Genomic DNA, 23,863 nt, shown 5'->3' with positions numbered 1-23,863 from the left:
TTGAACAATGTTAAAGCTCACACAGGCTATTATGGATGTATCTTTCTCAGTTTGTCTGCTTCCCCAAACCACATCACAATCTGTGAGAGAGAATTTCACCCAGAACGAACCAATCTTCTCAGCTTATGCAAGTAATTCTCAAAAGAGAAAGTACTGCACTCATCCAGACTGCCATGGTTTGGGACCAAACTCTGGACATTGTAAACAAGAAACTCGTCCCCATACAAATGCACACCAACAACTTTGCAATTGCAATTGTACTATTTTGTCAGTATTGGGTAAACAAGGATGGATAATTCAACACTAAAAACCAGGAAGTTCTCATAGAGCTGTTCTGAAATAATGCATTTTAGCACAATTTTTCCTGAATAGAGTGAAAACTGTCTCAGTTCTGAGGTCTTCCATCTGTCAATGTCTTCCAAGCCTCTTGGTTTCCTTGCAAACACATTTGAAATGCATGTTTTAAGCTCCAGAAGCAGTAAACTGACCTACTTAACATGCCCAGAGTGCCTTAACATGCCCATTCCTAGTGGTCCCCTTGGCCACACAAGGATCAGTTTGTGCATAACCCCAAGACAACATTGGTGCATATAATCATCAGGGAACTGTTCAATCACGTTTATCAGGAGCAACATGGCGACACAACTGAAGGCAGGTGGTGCTCCTCCTGAGGCTGATCTGGAAATGTTTGATCAGTTCTCAATGTTAGATTGGTTATTTCAGGATAGATCACCTGATGGCAGTCCCACACTCCTTTTTGTGTACATTTGTCACACCCATAATAGCCTGAACACAGCTTTCACATAATGGACTTCACATAATGATAATAATAATAAACTTTATTTTATATGGCGACCTTTAAAGCAGCTTCTCAAGGCTCCTTACAAAATAAGACAGACACATTTTAAAAGTGTACCAAAAAAAAATAGACTGGAATACAAAATAGTTCAAAGCATCAAGAAAAGGTAACCTAAAAAAAATGTTTTTAGGTTATATTTAAAAATGCTGTTGATTCTGTGCATCTCTAATATGAAGTGAGTGCGCTCCAGAGTTTTGGAGCATAGGATGAGAAAGCCCTGTCCTCTACAGATCACAAACGTGTCTGTGGGACAGCCAGCAAATCAGCTTTTAGATGAATTTTGACTCGTGCAACTTCAGAGCTGCCAACTTTCGAGTTTATCTTGGCGTGAGACTTCTCCAACTGGGTGTACTGTCTGCACATGCAGCAAGGTCTCTCGCTCGCTTACGTCTCTGCCGTGCACGGGCGCGGTTTGAAGCACAATATCTGTCTCGCATGCACACTCCCTCTAGATAGATTACGGGATATTTTAACTAATTTGCAGTATAACTAGTCTATCACGAGTGGCTCAACATGTAGATATATAGATAAACTCATCTTTCAGGTAATTTGACCGACCGGGTTGACACTTCAGTGTGAGAAATCGGGGGTGTGGCGTGAGAGCGTGAGAATTGGGTCAATTGCGTGAGTCTCACACTCAATGCGTGAGAGTTAGCAGCCCTGCGACTGTAAAAAAAAAATTTAATCTGGCTGATTTTCAGCTTTGTATTGCAGTGTTCATGCTGTGTACAGAGGGAAACGAGAGGCGATTAACCTTTCCCGACCGGCTATCGGATGAATTTCTGGCATGTTGAAAAGCTGGTCGCCCCTCATGAGGATATCGCACAGTTGAAGCAGAGTTACGAACCGATTGGAGCTCTATAAAGACAGCTTGAGGCAAGTGTCCACTTTACATTGAGATTCAAACTCATGAATAAATGGTTCACAAGTGTGATGTCACAGATCATGCAATATCCAAAGAAACCTCTTGTATGTCAAAAGATCAGGGCTGATTTGATTTGTCATGACCCCTTTAACTAGTCCCTCGCTGTTTTGATCTGGTCAATCTTCAGTGTATGAGCTGTGTGTCATCTAAAGGTTTTATGTTCAGTCTTTATCGTGCATCAAAGCTAATAGTTCTGAGGTCTGGGTTCAAGATACTGTTAGTTATATTTGACTGAACTCAGTGTTCGGACTCATTTAATAAATATGTTAATAATTAATGCTAAATAATGTTGCATTTATTGTGATAAGATGTCATGTTTTATATTTACTTTATTCACTGTCAGTATACAGTAGTGACTGTCATTATTTACAAATATGGAAGAATATTAAGAAACTTGACTTAGTTACAATACAGTTCACATATTGTTGTTACGGGTGTAATTCATATTTAATATATTATTAATATTTTATTTAATTACTCATTTTTTCAATATTTTTCACACAGATACATTTAAAAGCATCATTACATGGATAATCATACCACCCTGATGGATATAACACAGCACAATTCTCTTTTCCATATCCATTTGGTTCTCCAAACATCCAGGACCTGTATCAACAGTTCAGCATTAGATGTTCAGACTGTGAGAAATGATCATTTATTAGAGATTAATCAGTTCAGGGATTCCTCACCCAGAGCCTGAGGTCAGTGTGCTGCCATCAACCCATGTCCATCTGTTCTCCACATCACTGTCCGTCAGACCCATCCAGACTGCAGTGTTTCCAGACATCTTCTTCACAAGCTCCTAGTAGAACCAACAAGGAAGCTACATTTAAAGGGTTAGTTCACCTAAAGATGAAAATGCTATCAACAGTTCCTCACACTCATGTAGTTCCAGCTCCATAAAACTTTCTTTCATCTTCGTAACACAAATAAAGATATTTTTTTATATTTAAATCTGAGAGATTTCTTTCCCTCCATTAAAAGTCTATTCACCCAAAACTCTGACGCTTTAAAAAGTTCACAAAGAAATCGTAAAAGTAATCCATATGAATTGAGCCGTTTAATCCAAGTGTTCCGGTGAGACACGATCACCTTATATGATCAACAGATTCAGCGTTTGATCAGCGAACAAACATAGAGCAACTTTTTTCAAGCAAGAACGGTTGATCTCTACATGTGATGAGCATTTTGTACAGAGTTTGGGGTGAATACACTTTCAATTGATTTCATTCAAAAATATCTTTCATTTGTTTTCTGAAGAAGAACAAAGTCTTATGGGTTTGAAAAGAGAGAGGTTGAGGAATCGATGACAGAGTTGTCATTTTTGGGTGAATTAACTCTTTAACGTCTGTGTTTCTGAGTGGTCATAATGTAAGAGTGCAGCACAACTTTCGGTGGTCAATCTATTTTTCACTCACTTCTTTCTCTTTGTTGTTTATGATGATCAGATCTGCTCCTCTCTCTGTACAGTATCTTCTGCTCTCAGTCCAGCTCTTCTTCTCAGAAGACATATAGTAAAAACTGGATTGATAAATACATCCATCTGTAAACAGAACCAGATCATCGACTAGCTCTTTTTAACACCGGTACTGAATTATGAAAACACTATAATCTAACATTACCCATTTCATTGAGCATCTTCCACAGTTCATTTCTCTCCTGATTGAACTGGTCTCTGTCATTAGACTGGTAATTGTTCTTGGTTACTCCATCCATTTCATTTGTCAAGGTTATGTCCTTGTGTAGTGTCTGGTCTTTCTCTTCTGTTTGGTTGGTAATCTTGTTTAGTAGCTGGTCTCTCTCTTCTGTGAGGTTTGTAATCATGTTTAGTAACTGTTGTCTCTGTTCTGTGTAGTTTGTGGTCTTTGTATGGATGTGGACACACAGCACTATGACTGCAGTCAGCAGAAGAACACACAGAAGCAACAAACACACTGGAGCTGCTCTGGAGCTTCTGATCCTCACACAATCACTTCCTGAAAATAAAGTAAAGAAAATAATGATGAAGGTTTTATTAATGTCCTATTGAGTGTTGTATTTGTACCTGTATGGTTTCTCTGAGTTCCTCTGTCCAGATCTTGTGTTCCATCAGTGTTTATATTGCCATAAACAGGCTGAGACATTTTTGTTCTCTTGGTCATGGAAATGATGTATGTGTGTTTCTACTCTGTAGTCCTCTGCTATTTGTGACTCTAAATTTAGTAAATGTGCCCAATAAGTGACAACGTACGTCACAGTACAAGAGCGTGTGACTTCCTGTCTGATAATACCAATACATTTGCATAACAAAAAGCTCTTGCTAAATGGCACAATTGTGGTAGTGTGGTTAGATGTAGCAGCCAGGTTCAAGTTAGCACATTTTCAGGGTGACTCTTATTCAGCTGCATCGTTTAACATCTCACTGGAGAAGTTGATCAGAATCAGAATCAGAATCAGAAAGAGCTTTATTGCCAAGTGTGCTTGCACACACAAGGAATTTGTTTTGGTACTGAGGCTTCCAGTGGACATATACAAATACAAATACAACATGAAACATAATACTACAAATTATAAGAATAAAAAAAAAAATATATATATATATAAATATATGAGAATAAAACTATCACAGTTGGGTTTAGTCAGAATAGACATTTTCAAATTTACAGATTATGAACCTATTTACAGTGTTTTGAATATTATAAATAAATAAATCTACATATAAGTATCACCTGAGTTGTGGGATATTGCACTAAACAGTGGGAGTATTGCACTTACAGGCATATGCCTTGGGAGGAGTGTTAACTGTTCAGGAGGGAAATGGCCTGTGGGAAGAAACTGTTCCTGTGCCGAGATGTTCTTGTGGCCAGTGATCTGAGTCTCCGTCTTGACGGTAACAGTTCAAACAGGTGGTGTCCAGGGTGAGTGGAGTCTGTGATGATTTTACCTGCTCTCTTCCTCACTCTGGAAGAGTACAGGTCCTGGAGGTTTGGCAGGGGGGCACCAATGATCCTCTCCGTAGTCCGGACTGTCCGTTGTAGTCTCCTGATGTCTGATTTGGTAGCTGAACCAAACCAGACAGCGATGGAAGCGCACAAGACAGACTCAATGACGGCTGAGTAGAACTGAATCAGCAGATCCTGTGGCAGGTTGAACTTCCTCAGCTGGCGAAGGAAGTACAGTCTCTGCTGGGCCTTTTTCACAGTGGAGTCAATGTGATTGTCCCACTTCAGGTCCTGAGAGATGATAGTGCCCAGGAACCTGAATGACTCCACTGCTTCCACAGTGCTGTTCATGATGGTGAGTGGGGGGAGTGCTGGGCTGTTCCTCCTGAAGTCCACGATCATCTCCACTGTTTTGAGCGTGTTCAGCTCAAGGTTGTTATAACTGCACCAGGCAGCCAGCTGTTCAACCTCCAGTCTGTAAGCAGACTCGTCACCGTTTTGGATGAGACCGATGACAGTGGTGTCGTCTGCAAATTTCAGGAGCTTGACAGTGGGGTCTTTAGAAGTGCAGTCATTAGTGTACAGGGAGAAGAGCAGTGGGGAGAGAACGCACCCTTGGGGGGCGCCAGTGCTGGTGGTGAGAGTCCTGGATGTGTGTTTCCCCAGTCTCACTCGCTGCTGCCGGTCCGTCAGGAAGCTGGTGATCCACTGACAGATCGAGGATGGTATGGAGAGCTGGGTCAGTTTGGCTGTGAGAAGACCAGGCATGATGGTATTGAAGGCCGAACTGAAGTCCACAAAGAGGATCCTTGCATAAGTCCCTGGTCTGTCGAGATGTTGCAGGATATAATGCAGTCCCATGTTGACTGCATCATCCACAGACCTGTTTGCTCTGTAAGCAAACTGAAAGGGATCCAGCAAGGGTCCAGTGAGGTCCTTCAGGTGGGCCAGCACCAGTCTTTCAAACGACTTCATGACCACAGACGTGAGAGCGACAGGTCTGTAGTCATTGAGTCCAGTGATTTTGGGTTTTTTGGGGACAGGAATGATAGTGGAGCGTTTGAAGCAGCAGGGACCTTCACACTGCTCCAATGATCTGTTGAAGATCTGCGTGAAGACCGGGGCCAGTTGGTCAGCGCAGGCTTTTAAACAAGCAGATGAGATGCCGTCTGGGCCTGAGGCTATCCTAGTCTTCTGTTTTTTGAAGACTCGGCTCACGTCCTCCACTCAGACCTTAAGCTCAGGTTGGATGGCAGGAGGGGGGAGTGATAATTGGAGTGCAGGAGGTGATGGTGAAAGTGTGAAGTGCAGATCAGACCGGGTGTGTGGTGTGAATGAGGGCTTTTCAAACCGGCAGTAAAATGAATTTAAATCGTCAGCCAGGTGTTGATTGTCCACAGATCGAGGGGATGGTGACTTGTAGTTGGTGATGTTCCTCAGGCCATTCCAGACTGATGATGGGTCGTTGGATGAAAACTGTTTTTTCAGTTTATCAGAGTAGTTCCTTTTAGCAACTCTGATCTCCTTTGTCAATCTGTTTCTGGCCTGGTTATACAAGATTTTATCCCCACTTCTGTAAGCATCCTCTTTGGCATGACGAAGGGGTTTGAGTTTCCCAGTAAACCATGGTTTATCATTAGTGAATGATAAGAATGTCCTGGTAGGAATGCATGTATCCTCACAGAAACTTATATATGATGTTACAGTATCTGTGAGCTCATCCAGATCATTGGTAGCAGCTTCAAAAACAGTCCAATCAGTGCAATCAAAGCAGGCCTGTAGATTCTGCTCTGCTTCATTAGTCCATCTTTTTACAGTCCTTATTCCAGGTTTAGCTGATTTCAGTTTCTGCCTGTAGGTCGGTATGAGATGAACCAAACAGTGATCAGAGAGCCCCAAAGCTGCCCATGGGACGGAGTGATACGCATTTCTTATTGTGGTGTAACAGTGGTCCAGTATATTACTGTCTCTGGTGGGACATGTAATGTGCTGTCTGTTTTTTGGTAGTTCACGGGAAAGATTTGCTTTGTTAAAATCCCCAAGAATGATTAAAAGAGAGTCTGGGTACCTTTGTTCCGTTTCAGATATTTGTTCAGCCAGCTGTTGTAGCGCCGCGCTCACGCACGCGTCTGGAGGGATGTAAACATTCACGAGAATGAAAGAGGAAAATTCCCGAGGCGAGTAGAAGGGTTTACATTTTATGAAATGTGCCTCTAAATTAGGAGAGCACATCTTCTTCAGTGTTGTTACATCTGAACACCAACTTTCGTTAATGTAGAAACACAATCCACCACCTCTCGTTTTCCCCGTTAGCTCCGCGATGCGATCCTCTCGGAACAGCTGGAAGATGGCAGATGTATTGCGTTGTCCGGTATGGCTTCACTCAGCCAGGTTTCAGTGAAGCACAAAGCAGCAGAGTTTAAAAAATCCTTGTTAGTGTGGGTGAGGAGAAGAAGTTCATCCGTTTTGTTAGGAAGGGATTGGAGATTCACGAGATGAATACTGGGGAGTGCAGTGCGCAGGCCGCGCTCGCGGAGTTTAACCAGCGCGCCGGCTCGCTTCCCGCGTTTGCGTCTGAACGCGCGTTTGAACAACAACACTGCACCTCCGACGAGAATGTCCAGCAAAACGTCCGAATAATCAAAAACTGTAGAAAAGGTTTCTGGTGTGTGTTTCCTAATGTCCAGTAGTTCGTCTTTGGTGAAACTGATAGGAAAAGAATGACTAAACGCAGAACAAACGAACAAAAACAACACAATAGCTGGAGAGCTCCACACCGAGGCAGCCATCCGCGGCGCCATCTTGGATGTAATAAACAACACCTTGAATTTCAGATTGTTTCTTCACACAAACATCATATGACATCAACATTTTCATTTGTGTGCGACAGAACATACACTGTCAATTATTTCCAGGATTTTACAAGATGTAACTAATATTTCACAGAAAATTACATTATTATCACTTCACAGGCTTTAACTGTGATCATTCAGAATGTAATACCGTATTCAGAATTTAACTGTGAAAATAATGCTGGAAACTACTGTAAATTAATTTAAATTTAATTTAATGTAAATTTAATTTAAAGGTATGCATGGTATCTCTTTCTTGCACAGCCAGCAGACTGTAGTAGTTATTTGGTCATCCCTACATTAGCTACCCCACCCACATGGTGCAGGTGGTCTACTATTTCCCACTGGGCAATCAAGGTTCTCTCCTGTAACGAGGACGCTGAGGCTGAGTGAGAATCCATGTGCGGAAGTTTATTAAAGATAGTTTCCACAAACAAATACGATAAGGCAGGCAGAGGGTCAAAACCAAGGTAGCAGTCAGATCTTTCAACGTACAAAGGGGAATTCCAACAGGCAAGAGTGAGTACTAAGGCAGGCAAAAGGTCCAAGCAAAAACATCAGTCCGATCAGGCAACCAAAACAGGTAACCAGGCAGAATCATACACAGTAGACAAGCAGGATCAACAGGAAATAACGCTCGGTAAGGCAGGTAAACTGGCAATACTTCGCAATGAGTATCTTCTTCTTCTTCTTTGTTTTAACGGCAGTTGGCAACCAGCTTTTGGTGCATTACCGCCACCTTCTGCTCCGGAGTGTGAATCAGACATTAGGCTTACAATCTAATTTCCACATAAAAAAATAAATTAAAAAAAACTTATAACACACACTCAGATTCATTAATTTCCCTACACACTTTCCTATATCCCTATTTATCTTCATAACCTATCCCACAAACCAGTTTCCCTTAAAAAAGTTAACAATATTCTAACCTGTGCTCTGTCACCTATATTCAACACTCCATTTAATGTTAATTCCTGTACCCCTAATTCCCTCAAATTATTCCTCATTATCACTCTCTGTATCTCATACCTCCTACATCTTATAATTATGTGCTCCACTGACTCCTCTTCCTGACACCACTCACACAAGCCTGTCTCATGTTTTCCTATAATTTTCAGTGATTTGTTTAAAGCACAGTGGCCCAGCCTTAACCTTGTCATTACAGTTTCCTCTCTTCTGTGCCCACCACCTAACCTAGTTATTTTTTACACTCTTTTGAATTTGATATAAATGCCTTCCTTTTTCCTCTCTGTCCCATCTTTCTTGCCACATTTGGTTAGTTTTTTCCCAGATAATACTTTTGACCTCTGCTTTACTTATTTTAATTTGCATTTCTATATTTTCCTTCTTTAAAGCCCTTTTTGCCAATTCATCCACCTGCTCATTCCCTTTCACCCCTACATGTGCTGGAACCCACATAAATTGTACCTGTCCTCCTTGATTTGTTATCCTTGTAACTGACTGAAGGACTTCATATAATACATCCGGACGGCTCTTAGAATGAAAATAACTTAACCTGTTAACCTTCAAGGCCACTTTTGAAAAATCCCCAGAAATGGCATACCCAAACTTAAACAGATACAGTTCATGAACCCTTTGCACTAAAAGCACAAGTATGATCTCATTTGAAAGCTGACACCTAGTAGTTTATTGTAAATGTAGAAATAATTATTGTCATAATGAAAAAAAAAATGTTTAAATAGCTTCAAAGTTTTGTAAAGTTATTAGAAATTTATTTTTATGAAACATCTTCATAAAAATAAAATTGAAGTTGGCCCTGGAGCAATCTAGAAATGCACTGCAGCTAAAGCCATATGTGTGACCATTTTATATTTAAAATCTGAAAATGATAAGTCTAAAACTCTGTATTTAGTTAAATGTTTTTCAAGAACATGTCAAATTACTTTATTTTGATTAGACTCTAAAATGCAAACTGATGTTTAGTCATCTTCTGAGTCATCTATTCAGTCTATTGTCTCTATTATTTTGTGGTGCAAACGAGCCCCATTCAGTGTGAGTCTCCCCCTGCACACATTTACACCTCTCCAGACTGGTTATGGCTCTAAATATGCATCTCTTTTGTCTGCATTATAGCTACTAACGACTGGCTATTCACAGGCTATTCATAGGGTTTCAAACCCTAATTTCTTTTTATCAAAGTTCTCACTAAATATTTGAAACTGGTATCAAATGCACTGAAACATTTCAGTAAGCATTCCTATTTAGAAAAAAATCATAAATCAATAACTGCTGGTGGCAGGTGCACCTGGGCTAGCTAGCATGTTAGCTTAGCACACCATCAATACACGACCATTTATGAGATTAAAACCATGTTTGTGCTCCAAACTTACTTTATAACGCAAGTCGAGTGTTTTAAATAATCTTCTGTGATCTAATTTGGCTTCAGATTTAAAAAAAATCCGACAGAAAATTTATTATTTATAGTGTTCTGCACGATGATGAAATCTATATCGATTAGCATTACATTATAAATATAATCTATTATTATGAAATACCTGGCACGGCTTGAAGAACACATGTACCTCAAATATCATTGCAATCATGTTTATTGTCTTCAAAACATCTTTATCTGCATGTTACAGCGATCTCTGTCAGCTACTTTCTGTATCAGTGACGTCCTGGAATGTCACATGACTATGGGTCTTCTTCGTGATCCATATATGGACTGTTATTGTGCATATAGCGCCCTCAGGCTATTGGTATGAATTGAAAACACAGCACATCTCAGTAAGAAGCGATCATAATCATTACATCGACCCATTTGGGTATAAATTCAATAAATATTATTCCTGTCTATATAAATATGATGTGAATCTATGAGAATATATCAATATTCCTCCAAGTCTCCACATTTTTGTGCTAAAGCCCTGAGGGACGATGTTTTGCGAATCGCTGTCATGACGACAGCACGGAGTGTTTTTTATGAATGGACCAGCTGACGCTCATAATTCATATTAAAGGTATCGACTCATTTTTTCATTTAATAACTCCTGACACAAATTAAGACATAACTGTCACTATAAGTTTCTCAGAATACAATAGTGGTCAAATACTGAATCTTGAGTATTATATCTTTTTAATGATGTATAGTTTGTCAAGGTATAACATTAAATCTGATAGTAAATTTGAACTAAATAAATAAAAAAAACGCTTCAGTGCGCCGACGCTCTGGCAACGGTTAACAGGTTAAACTCACAAGGACTGAGGATGAATCGGAGCATATCAGCACCTTTTCTTGCCTTGTTTTTTCCATCCACCTTAACGCAACTAACACTTCCACCATTTCCACTGTATATACTCCCAAAAAATCTGATGTTCTTCTATTAATTCCTATTCCTTTTGCAGGTATTGCCACCACATATCCTGTCACCCCTGTCTCGGGTTTTTTAGAACCATCTGTATATATATGTATGAATTCTTTATAATCTTTATTTATATGGTATTTGAATGCTCTAACCAAATCTATTTCATCTTTTTCTTTCCTTTTTAAGTCTAACAAATACCAGTCAATATCTGGCCAAACAAGTACCCATGGAGCCACCATCGGATATACAACTGCAGAGCTCAACTTCATATCAAACACTCCAAATTCTTTTGCTACCTCATTACCTACTCGACTAAAATTATCTCCATTAAATCTTGCGTTCTCCCATGTCTCCCGCAACACTACTTTAGTGGGGTGGAAATCATTATGTCCCTGCAAATTGGTCAAAAAGTTTGTCATCATCTGCCTCCTCCTTAATGCTAACGGCATTTCTCCCATTTCTACCTGAAGTGCAGGTACTGGTGAAGTTTTAAAAGCACCACTACACACTCTTAATGCCTGTGCCTGAATCATATCTAGTTTCTGTAACTGAGATTTGGCTGCTGACCCATAAGCTACACTTCCGTAATCCAACACAGATCTAATCAATGCCACATATATTGCTTTTAATGCAGAGCAACTTGCTCCCCATTCCCTACCTGTCAAACATCTCATCACATTAATAACTTTTTTGCATTTTCCTTCTATTTTCTTTATATGATCTGCCCATGTTAGCCGAGAATCAAAAATGACTCCCAAAAATTTGAATGTTCCAACCCTTTCTAATTCTTTCCCATACATATTTAACTTCATCCCTTCCTTAATTTGTTTCCTGGTGAAAAGACTGTTTGTGTTTTTTCTATTGAGAACTTAACCCCCAATCATATCCCCACTCCACCACCTCATCAATTGCTCCTTGTACTTTCCTAATTGCATACTCCCATCATCCGCAAACAGTGACCTCCCTATATCCATTGGCACCTTTGTGAAGACATCATCGATCATGTTGATAAAAAGTAGTGGGCTTATCACACTGCCTTGAGGCGTTCCATTGCCCACATCATACTGACTTGATATGTCTGACCCTATGCGTACTTCAATTTTTCTTCCAAACAAAAAATTCTTTATCCAGTTAAAGACTCTGCCCCCTACACCTACCAAGTGCAACTTTATTAACAATCCTTCTTTCCACATCATGTCATAAGCTTTTTCTATATCGAAAAACACTGTAATGACTGATTCGTTATTTGCCTGAGCCTTTCTTATTTCATTTTCTAGTCTTATCACCGAATCCATGGTACTCCTTCCTTTCCTAAAACCACTTTGATAGTTTGCTAGCTTTCCATTTTTTTCTAGTATATACGATAACCTTTCTGTTATCATCCTTTCCATAATTTTGCATGCATTTGATGTTAATGCTATTGGTCTGTAACTAGTGGGTTTAGAAGGATCCTTTCCAGGTTTCCTTATTGGAACGACTACTGCCTCTTTCCATGCTTTCGGTAATCTTCCCTCCTCCCACACTCTGTTATATAAGGGCAGCAACTTTAAGAGTGCTCCTTTTCCTTGATGTTTTAGCATCACGTAGCATATCTGATCTTTTCCTGGAGATGTTGGTTTAGCTCTGTTTATTGCTCTCATTAACTCTGCCATATTAAAAGGTTCATCAATTTTATCATCAACTTTATCCCTCCAGTTTAATACACTTGGATACTGATTCATTGTTCTTTCCTTTCTCATTTTGCATACTTCTGATAGGTTATCTGAACTGTGAATTTTTACAAATGCTTTTGCCATCATCTCTGCTTTATCCTTATTGGAGATTGCTGTTCCTTCCTCAGTACTTAAAACTGGAATATCCCATTCCCTCCTTACTCCTCCCATCCTTTGTATCATTCCCCAAACCTCTCCCACAGATGTTGTTCTTCCTATTTCATTGCAAAATGTCTTCCAACTTGCCCTTTTAGCTTGACGTACTGTTCTTCTCACATTAGCCTGTGCCTTTTTATACTGAATCAAATGCTGCAAGTTATGGGTGTTTTTAACTAGTTTAAATGCTCTATTCCTGTTTTTTACAGCCTGACGACACTCTTCTGTCCACCATGGTACCAGTTTTTTAATCCTCCTTTGTTTACTTTTGGGAATAGATCCACCTGCTGCCACAATAATTGCTGATGTTATTTGTTTGTTTATTTCATCTATGTTCCCAGAAATGTCTATCCTTGATATTGATTCCTCACTTAATTGCTGAAAATTTTCCCAATCTGCTCTTCTAAAACCCCATTTTAGTATTCCTTCACCTTGTCTTACTTCCACTCGCTCTCCCACTGAGCATGATACTGGGTAGTGATCGCTGCCCATTGTTGAATCATTCCAAACGTGCCAGTTACTTATTCCAGCCAAGGTATTTGACACTAATGTAATATCTAATGTCGATTCATTTCCTGTTGTTATGTTTATTCTTGTTCCTCTTCCGTCATTCATACACACTAACTCCTTATCATCCATCAACTCTTCTATCACCCTTCCATTTACATCTGTATGTGAACCCCCCCAAATTTTACTATGAGCATTAAAATCTGCACACCATATTACTTTTTGTCTATTAATTCCTTGTATCCTTGATAACTTATCTACTTCCAACCTTTTGCAAGGATTATAGTAGTTTATTATAACCACTTCCTCCCCTCTTTCCCACAATACTACCACAATGTATTCTAGATCCTTTCCCTTTTCTAGAACCCTATATGGAATATCTTGTTTAATAAATGTAGCACATCCTCCTCCTCCTCCCCGTCCCCCATTAACTCTGTCATTCCTTATCCCTATATATCCATGAATCACAAACTCTAAATTTGGCTTTAACCAGATTTCCTGGATACACACTACATCTGGATTTACTTTACTGTCTTTGATGAAATGTTTGAATTTCTGGCCATTGGCCAGTATGCTTCTAGAATTCCATTGTAAAATAATAACCATTAATATTAACCAATACATGGTGCATCCTGGCTTGACTGATTAGTGAGATTCTCCCTCACTTCTTCCCACGTTAGTCCCACTAGTCCTAAATGATTTACTGCTGCTTTGACAACCAGCTGTATTTTATCATTTTTTGATTTAACTTCAGCAGTACTATTTATCACTCCTGCAATAAACGTTACCAAGTCCTTTTTGTCCACATACATCTTGTCACTTGTTCTTTGCTGTTGTTCTTCAACCCCCAATTCTGCTTGTTCTGTGGTGATATTGTCATGTACTCTTGACACTCTTGCAGCTTCTGCATAAGTGATCCTTCTTTCCACTCTTATTTTCTGGATTTTATTTTCCTGCCTCATCACCTCACATCCTCCATATGCCACATTATGGTTCCCTCCACAATTACAACAAATTTTGGTTGCACTCCTGTTCCACACTCTCCGTAGTCATGCTCGCCCCCACATCTTGCACATCTCTTCTTCTCTTTACAGTTATTGGCTATATGTCCAAACCTCTGACAGTTAAAACACCTCAATGGTCTTGGCACATACATTCTCACTGGGTAGCTCAAATAACCAAGGTATACCTATTTTTTGCATATTCTCCCCCTCAAATTCAATCAATACCGTTACACTATCCTTTTTCACTCCTTCTCTTGTTGTTTTAAATCTTTGCGCACTCACTATTTCCCCCCCTTTAAGATGTCTTTTAAGTTCCTCCATTCCTACATTCATGGGTACCCCTGTGATCACTCCTTTACATCCTCCCTCATTTCGTGCTCCCACCCTCCTTGTGTTGATCACTTTTAGTTTTCCAATCACTTTTACTTTGAATGCTTTCTCAAATTGACCCTCATTTGCACATTTTACCAACAAATTTCCATCATTTAGGACCTTTGCATATATTATCTCCCCTATCTTACTTGCCAGATGTTTTGTTAATACAAACGGGTTGATAATCTTCAAACTCTCTTGATCTTTGTCATTGAATCTTATTATGACTATAAAATTCTCATTTATTTCCTTCTTATCTTGCTCATGTCCTTCTTCCTCACTTTCCGACCCCTCATCATTTTCATTTCTTATTATTTGTCTCTGGTTAAATAGCAGTCAAACGGGAAATGAGTGCAAAAGAAGCAGAGGGAGTGGAACACAGTCACTACCCCGGTGAGGGCTCCCTCTGCTGGTTTGGCATTACATCTCCTTCATGTTTGCAACAGTAATGTTCTTATTAACAGAGAACCCTCTTTCCACAGAAGCCTGACCATGGGACTGCAGGAGAACCTTTTGGACAATTTCCCACAGATCTTTGAATGCATGCTCTTTTGCCAGTTGTGCATGAAAGAAGGTGTCCAGTCTAGAGTGGGCACTAGTGGGCCACTCTGAGGCATCTTCACTCATTTTGCAGACCACAGCAAAGTCTCTGAACTGGTTGAGGATTGTGTCACACTTGTTCTCTCTGACTTTCCCAGCACTGGAGATGATCTGCAGGCACAGCCTCAGTTGTTTCTCACAAAGGCCAGACTTCTCTTTTATCTTCTGTGGATCCAGCCATGCCAAGTTTCTAACCAGTGTGTACTTCAGAGGGCATTTCTCTAGCAGCTTTGTCACAGCTGTGACAAGAAACTCCTTGGTCTCTTTTCTAACTGTGAGGACATCTAGCTCAGAAACCTTCTTCTTCACCCTCAGCTCTGAAGGTTGTTTGTCTGCAACAAATCCTATGTTGATAAGGGAGGCATCTTTGTGATTTGATCGATCTTTGAAGTCTTCTGAGAAGAGCTTCACTGCGGTCTTCATCCTCTTAAGTATATCACCTTTGACAAATCTCTGGAGAAAGTGCATCAATGTAGTAAAAAGATCATCTGCCAGGAAAGGTAGCATGGGCTTGTCAGTTTGATACTTTATGGCTTTTACCAAAAACATGGGGTCAGTGCATGCCTTCTCAACAGACTCAAAAGACTTGTTCTTGCTAACATGGTCTCCATCCCAAAAGCGTATGTGCAAATCTAACTGTTTTGACTGGAGGGGGCGGTTCAAACTCTGATCAAAAAGTAAAACATAGTCACTAGCACATTTCACTTTTGACAAAAGTAGTGATGAAACATGTGGTGCAATTCCAAATGTTGTCAAGTAAGCTGCTTTGTCCTCCCCACATGTGAACTTAGAAGCAATGTTGCTGTCTGGAAACATAAGACGAAAAAGGTCACCCTTCCCAGTGCAGCTGTTGAAGGAACCATGCTTTTCCATGACATCAAGTGCCCAGTACACTTCAGCAGACAGAACCTCTGGCCCACTCACAAAGGTCCTCATTGAACTACCGGATGAAGTAGCAGCTGTGACACCATAATAAAAACAGTTTCAGCACATTTGGTAGAGAACAGGGGTGAAACGAATGATTATTTTGCTAACTGATTAATCCTCTGATCAGGCACGTGCACAGATAGACCCCATGCATGTACAGTAGTCACATGTAGCTAGCCCTTCAGACTAATGGAGCGCTATTACAGCTTTCAAAGCAGCCAATCAGAGTTTGTTTTGTTCAGCGCCATGTTAAGGGCATGAAAATGTAAAGTCGATGTCCCTACAATTACAGACTGCTGTGCATCCATTAACCCTCTGGGATCTGAAAACGCGCCGGCGCATTTGCTCGATTTTTTTCACATAGCAGGAAAATAGACTTAAAATACTCTGTCATTTTTGGTCATACAGACTTAAGAAATATAAAAAATAAACTGTTGAATGTCTACTTTTTTATGTGTCCACTTACAATCGAAATAAAACATTGTGCTTTTGTAAAATAAAGAAAATAAACAGGGTGTGCTTTCTGCTTCTCTGTCTCCGTTAACTTTTTTTCTGGAGCACGTCTCTAAACTTCTAAACTATTCACCCAGGCATGAGCAATATATCTTTATAATCATTTAAGTTTGTACTTTTAAAATATCTAATTCAAAACTAAAATAAATATTCTCTGTTTATGTAATCTATAAAAAAAGAGAGAGATGTCAGCCGATCTCATTATTGTTCTCTCAGCTCATTATTCTGCTGATTTGATGCCCACGAAGAGCACGCACTATTCAAACGCAAATGATCTGTGGCAACACATGCAAACGTGTCAACGCCCCTCAAAAACGCGATAACACAACAAATTTAATCATCAGATTAATGTACTATTTCGTCTTTCGAGGCTGTGAGGAATAATCCTGGGACATTTTCCTTAGAACATGTGCTGGTTTATTTTCATTCGAGGAGCGACGGATCTAGCCGAGAATTGTGAATAGTAAGTTTTTTATTCTTGTGCTTTGTTCTAATCGCGATGTGGAATTGTGTCTGTAAACGCAAAAAGACTGTTTAAATTTGAATCACGTTTCTGCGCTGTTGTTTACTATGTTACAGATGAAATACGAAAGACACGTTTTCGTAGTTTTGGATAGATTATAAAGTTTTTATTCTAAAATATCAAATAAACTTTTGTTAGCCATTTCTGCTCATATGTTAAATATATAGTATGATCTGTCAAAAATAAACTCATCAACTAAGATGTTATTAGTGTTTGTTCCAATGTAAGCTATATCAAACTAATGAATCCTTAACTTTAAAATATGTATGATAAAAACGCTCATTGTTACAAGCATAATTTTCTTCTTCCATGAGGGGGTTTGGCGTCACAGCAGTTGTTTCCAGCTTCCAGGCAGACCGTTAACAAATGTGACCTGGAAATTCGATGATGGACCGATGATGTCAGATTACGACTTTGAAACTCCCAAAGTGTTTCCGATTCTGCGTGCCTTATGCATCAGACGTTCAGCCAATGGTCTGTGGGCGAGACATCTGAGGCTGAGACTTGTTTTTTATATTTATAACAATATAATTCATGAATAATATATATAATAAGCAATATCATATAAACAAGAGTCCTGTTTTGCTCTAGTTTTGCTCAGTAGAACTACTGCATCTACAAACAACACAGTGTTTAGTTATTAAGTGAATCTGCATTTAACAAATTAGATCAGTCAATGATTCAGTGACCTTGTGGTGACCCACAAGTAAGACTGAAAGAGACATTCACCAAGACATTATGTTATAAGGGTTCTGGGTTAACGTTGTGTGGTTGTTTTGATCTCACTCGCTGTACAGTGTGACAGATATATTGAAGTGGAGAGTAAAGCTGACTCGACGCATCTCCTTCTCTTGTCTCCTCACTTATTGCACTCCACAACCTATTTATAATGACAGTAGTCACTTGCTTCATCCATGAATGAATTAGCCGGTATGAACAAATCATTTTAATGGAGGTTTTAGTTTCGTATTTAAAAGTGTTTTTTCCCAACATTTCATATTTCTGTATTCTAAATATATTATATTTACACCATTAATCACATAACATTTGTGAAATTGTAATTGCAGTGTAACTGTATTCATGCCACCTGAGCTGCATTAAACAGCTGCATTAAACATCTAAATGCCCCTTCAGATGCAGCTTCTCTGACAGCTCTGCAATTGATTTCATTTGATTTGTTGTTAATGTAGTTAAAAGATGTCACTGATAACTTTAAATAATAGATTTTTAAATAATAAAAAGGTACACACTCCAGTATAATAATGTTTGCTACACTATACAATTATTTATTCATTTATTAGAAAGGTTTGTTAGACACTGTTGTTGTCCATCAAAGTCCTCCAAGTTTTCAACCACATTATAGAATTTTTTTTTTCAGGATTAACGTTAGATTTAATAGTTTACTGTCGTACAGTCACCTGTAAATATTTATTCTATCTACAGATCCACTAAGGTTTACTACATGCATTGGTTCTCTCAAACTGACAACATGCTTGAATGATAAGCAACCTAAAACACTTTATAACCTCCATATATTCACCTCTGACAAATCGGATTGATACTATAATCCTGGTTTGAAGTTGAATCTAAATGACCATGTCATGCGCTCCCCATCTGTTGCTGGTTTGAGTGACGCGGAGGCGCGCACTCGTTCATTTAACGAAGGTCAAAATACAACTGTTTTTGGAAAAAGACAAACTTGTGTAATATGAATAACGTTACACGCATATTGAATTAATTCCCTCGTCATAATAGATCACTTAACAACAAAACACAATCTAATCTTAATGATTGCGTGCTCCCTCGATCTTTTGCTTATTTGATTGTGTGACGCGGATGCGCGTGCTCATTCAGCGGCCCGGATACTCTAGTAAATATCAAAGTTTTGCGAAATGGAAATACACAACTTTAATTTATAACACTGATAGACTATAAAATATCAAATATAACAGTAAAGAGAAACAACACTCACGCCGCATCACTCCATATTCCCACGAGAAATGCCCTTTATCTTCTCAGCAACACTATATACACGTAATAATCTTGGTGTGGTACTGAATTGATAAGCTGATGTTAGCTTTAGATCGTCAGACTTCCTGCTAACGGTTAAGTAGTAATTAAAGGATAATGTCTGACTGATTAGTTCAAATTCTCACCTTTGATCAATCGGTACATTAGTGGCTTCGTGACTTGATGTGGTCGGTCTTGGTCCCACCTTGGTCTGGGCCATAAACGTGCTGAGACTTTGTGTGGTGGATGCTGTGACCAGACGACGATGCTTTTAGCAGATGGCTTACAATTGCCGCCTCCCCCATGTAGGAGATAATAGCATTCTTTGTAAATTTTAAGTCTTTGGCTAACCAGGCTTTATATTTAGGATTGGCAAGCCAGCCCTCGGAAAACTTGTATTTTCCCATTTTGTTTGCCGTGAAGTCCACACTTCAATGTAAAAATCAAGGACAACGTTCCAGGTGTTTAGTCAAACTCAGTTTGAGGTAGGGGCGCTGTGATGGCAACTGCTGCCTAACAACGTAACAGCTAATCACTGCAGACCTATGCCTCGTTCCAGGCAACCTGTAACCCGTGTTTTTCCAACCTTATACCCGTGAAAGTGCACTGGAACGGCAGTCAAACCCGTGACTTCCCACCCGTGAACTCGAACTAGATCGATGTACTCCCAGTTACGAGTTCTGACGTCACATGGCCCGCGAAACCATACAAAACAACAATGGCAGGCCCCCCCTCAGGTAGTTTGGCGTGACTGGCCTGGAACGTTACAAAGTCGTGAGTCGTGGTTTGAAGTCATGATTTACGTACTCAAAAACCTGCTTGGAACGCAGCACTAGACTCCAGCAGATCAAGTGTTAAAACGATCTTTTGGCAGCCTAATCCAAATGCCATGAAAAAAATGATTGTATATATATATATATATATACACATTTAGAAATTCTTAATTTTATATTTAGAAAACGAAATAGGGACAATAGTCTGGAAACATAAATATTTTTCCATACTCTGATTTATTTTTTCCATACTTTTCCAGACCTGGAAATTACTCAAATCAAATTCCATACTTTTCCAAACTGCGTAGGAACTCTGGCAAAGGTAGAGTAAATTCATCTCAAATAAGTAACATTAGCTTGGCTTGATCATCATTTTCTCCCCTGCTGTTTGTGTAATACAGAGCAGCCGTTGTCTGCCTCGTCTTCAAACATAACCCAAAGTCATGATCACAATCTAAACTTTACCAAATGTGTACTGCCTAATCTAAGATAAATCGATGGGGGAAAAGGGTAATTTGTGTGAAAATTTTGACTCTATGCTATAATAGGTACAGATTATTACTGCTTTCACTCCTCATTTGAATGACTTGGTCTTAAATTTTTTTAAAAGGCCTATATTTGCAATTGTCTTGTTTGTTAAAAAAAAAAAAAGTTTAAATACAGTAATTCTACTGGGGCATATTGCTAAATCACAGAAATCTGATGGCATAAACTGTAACAAAAATCATTTCAGATATCAAATTTATGACCATCCTAGCTAAAACACACAAGCTGAGTAAACATTTTGGTTTGTTTTTATTTTATTTCCGAAAACAAATACAAATGGTTAGTAATTAAATCCAATAAAAGCATCAGAAAAACCCATAGCAGAACCAAACACACTGCTTCTGATCTTCACACAATCACTTCCTGAACACCACAGTTATGACATTAGACGACTGAACATGTGCAGACCGATGTTTCTATCAAAGTAATGAATGTGATTACCTGAACGCTGAAGGGGTTGGTGTGTGTTCGTCTCTGTCCTGAAGTCATAATCTCTCACACTTTCTGCACTCTCATAGATTTCCACTGTCATCTCCACTCTCTCTGTCTGCATTCTCTCAGATACAGTCCCGATCACATCATCGTAAATACTTTGAGACATTTCTTCTCTTTAACATTCAATTTTTTGGTTCCTTGTTCTTTTTAGATGTAATCAGCACTCGTCTTCTTTTTAAAGCAAGGTGGCAAACAAACTTGTGGTCAATGTGTGAAGAAGAAAAAAATGTGACATCCGACCCTTAAAGTTGACTTGAAGCAGAAGTTGTGATAGTCTTGTCTTCCCTTTTCTGATGTATATGTGAAACTCAGCAATGTGAGTGACAGCCCAGAAAGCAATATTGTGTTTAAAAGACATCTAATAGCAGTCCGAACACAGCCTCGACGTCTAGGCTAAAACAAGGCCAAATTTGGGCTGTCAGTGAAAAATGAATAGACGTCTAAACATAGCCAAAGAATAGAGTGATCATCAATTAGATAACGTGAAAGAATTGAAACCAAACACCTTGTAATCACTGTTGACTTTGCTTACATGATGGAAATATCATACATCTCGCAAAGTAAATCTATAAAAATGACTATAAATTATTTAGCAATACAGATATTTCTATTTTAAACTATAGAATTATAGTGATCACATTACTTTACCACTATATTGTGTGGGTTGGCATGTGAGTGTAAATGTAATGCAATCATCAAATTGTGTGTATAGGTCAAATAAATAACTTGAAAGATGCTCTATAGGGCATCACCATCTTGAATGACAATGTCAGTCTCATTTGCTAGATATTTAGAATAACACGGAGCAGAAGCAAAACACAGTAACTGATCTGCAGCTTCCTGAAGTCACTTCCTGAACACGTCAGACATGATGTTTCAGTATATCTCTGTTCACACAGGACAGATACTTACACACAACTGAGTAACTTACATTTTAGACACAGTATAGCCAGTTACTTTGTCTACTTTTTCTCCGCCAACAAAAGTAGTTTCTAAATTAAGCCAAAGCAGAAAGAGCCTTTTGGCTTCTCAGAGCAACACAGAGATGTTTAATTCCTGAAAGAAACTGTGTTTTTGAGCAAAGCTATTGACTTAAAGGATTAGTTCACCTCAAAGTGAAAATTTCCTAATAATTTACTCACCCCAATGCAACGTGCCAGGAACTACGTCATCACGTTAAAAGGTCAGGCTCGATATCGCCGGCGTTGGCGGAAGTACCGCCCCACTCGACTGTGCGAAGGAGGATAGTTCAAATTGTATTGGTCGTATATATAATATATATTTTATTTTTTGAAAATGACCTATCGTTTCGCGAGTAAGACCCCCCCTCCTCAGCTGCGATCGTGCACAGTCCGTTAAAGCACTACAAAGACCTTTGAAACTGCATTGATTTGGACTTCAAAACGCTGGTTGTCATTGAAGTCTATTATTCGAAGAAAAATCCAGAAATGTTTTCCTTAAAGGCACAATATGTAATTTTTTTGCTTTAAAAATATAAGAAATCACTATATCTATGTTATATATTTTTTAAAGTTATGTATTTACATTATCCCGACAGTTCCAATCAACTTCGAAATTCAGAGAAATTAATATTTTAATTCGAAGACACGGACCGTGTCTTTATTTCCGTTATGTCTCCCGTCTATCACGTCATATCCGCGTTTGCGTCTTCCTTCCTGCGGAACTCGGCGGAACCGCCAAACTCAAAGAGGAACACTGACAGTATAAGGGGAACACCCGTATAAAAAAGTCTGTATGATAATGGATCATGACTACTCTTTGGCTGTACGTTCTGCCAGCTCAACAAAGCGCAAACGTACGGGTGAAAAAAATGACCCGAGAAGATTTTGGGACCATAGAAGAAGCAAGAGACGTGTAAACCTTGGAGAAGCCTTTGAAAGATGGCGAAAGCTTCGTGACAAGCTCGCACTGCAGAGAGATGCTGATCTCGCTTGCGTTTTAATAAACAGGTAAGTTAAGTAACCATTCAGCTAACATAATAATCGTATAATCATAGCATGCTGCATGTTTGCATATTGCTTAGCGATCTTGACCACATTGAGACGCGTTTAGCTGAATACGTATACATTTTGTATTGTATGGGCGTTTCAAACAGGTGGATCCATTTGTTTTGGGAGACTGAAACTATTTTTTAAAAACTGATTTAAAAGTATATTTCTATCCGTATATTTGGTGACACGATGATGTGTAAAACGCAGATGGATTGGTTTTATATCTAGCTGGAGAAAGTAACGTTAGCTTCATGGTAACATGTCTCTTGTTCAATTAATGTAAGGTGACCGTCACTTTTATCACCTGTTAATACGAGCTAAATATAATATAATATTGATTTAATAATGGTCTGGTAATTCATATATCTCTGAGTTCCAAAATACATGTTTATTAGAATACTAGATTAGAATGACTGATGAACGTGGGGAGCGACAGAGCGCGTGTTCTAATGAACAGCGTATTGCTGGTTCTCTCACTCACTATGTATTATGTGTTGGTAGTGATAAACTAAATTGAAATTTATTTCCTTATTGAACAGTTATGAAAAAGGAGGTCCATCCACATCAACTCCAAACAAAAGACATGGAATGCCCTTTCAAACTCTCTCGACCATTCATACATGCAGTGAGTCATCATCACATAGGTAAGGTATGCATAAGTCTTATTATATTACTTTTCAAGTTCGCAACATATGAAAGTATAACAAATAGATGTTTTTTGTTGATGTTATTTTAAAGAGAACACTGCTTTCTGGAGCCTGATATTGAAGAAATTTCAATTGCTGAACCAGAACAGGCGCTGGATGAAAGGTGATTTAAAAATATTT

General features: G+C 39.0%; 1 protein-coding gene across 1 annotated transcript; it reads right to left on the bottom strand.

The window, feature by feature from the left end:
* Positions 1 to 2,224: 2,224 nt before the first annotated feature.
* LOC143718637 (uncharacterized) lies at positions 2,225 to 21,385 on the bottom strand. Its single transcript, XM_077209665.1, has 5 exons — positions 20,971 to 21,385; positions 3,410 to 3,763; positions 3,206 to 3,330; positions 2,494 to 2,589; positions 2,225 to 2,404 (listed from the first exon to the last, which is right to left on the bottom strand). The coding sequence occupies exons 1-5, from the start codon at positions 21,128 to 21,130 to the stop codon at positions 2,399 to 2,401; spliced, it is 741 nt and encodes a 246-aa protein (XP_077065780.1). The 5' UTR covers positions 21,131 to 21,385; the 3' UTR covers positions 2,225 to 2,398.
* Between the last annotated feature and the right edge of the window lie 2,478 nt (positions 21,386 to 23,863).

The sequence above is a fragment of the Siphateles boraxobius genome, unplaced genomic scaffold, assembly GCF_051911475.1.
Source record: "Siphateles boraxobius isolate OS27281-9 unplaced genomic scaffold, OSU_SipBor_1 61, whole genome shotgun sequence".
In the NCBI taxonomy this organism is placed as follows: Eukaryota; Metazoa; Chordata; class Actinopteri; order Cypriniformes; family Leuciscidae; genus Siphateles; species Siphateles boraxobius.
This window is presented reverse-complemented; position numbering and strand designations above follow the sequence as displayed.

Coding starts and splice junctions, on each gene's coding strand:
- LOC143718637 (XM_077209665.1), bottom strand. CDS start 21,130: ATGTCTCAAAGTATTTACGATGATGTGATCGGGACTGTATCTGAGAGA. Junction 3,764..20,970: donor CCAACCCCTTCAGCGTTCAG/GTAATCACATTC, acceptor CTTTATTTTCAG/GAAGTGATTGTGTGAGGATC. Junction 2,590..3,205: donor TAAACAACAAAGAGAAAGAA/GTGAGTGAAAAA, acceptor TGGTTCTACTAG/GAGCTTGTGAAGAAGATGTC.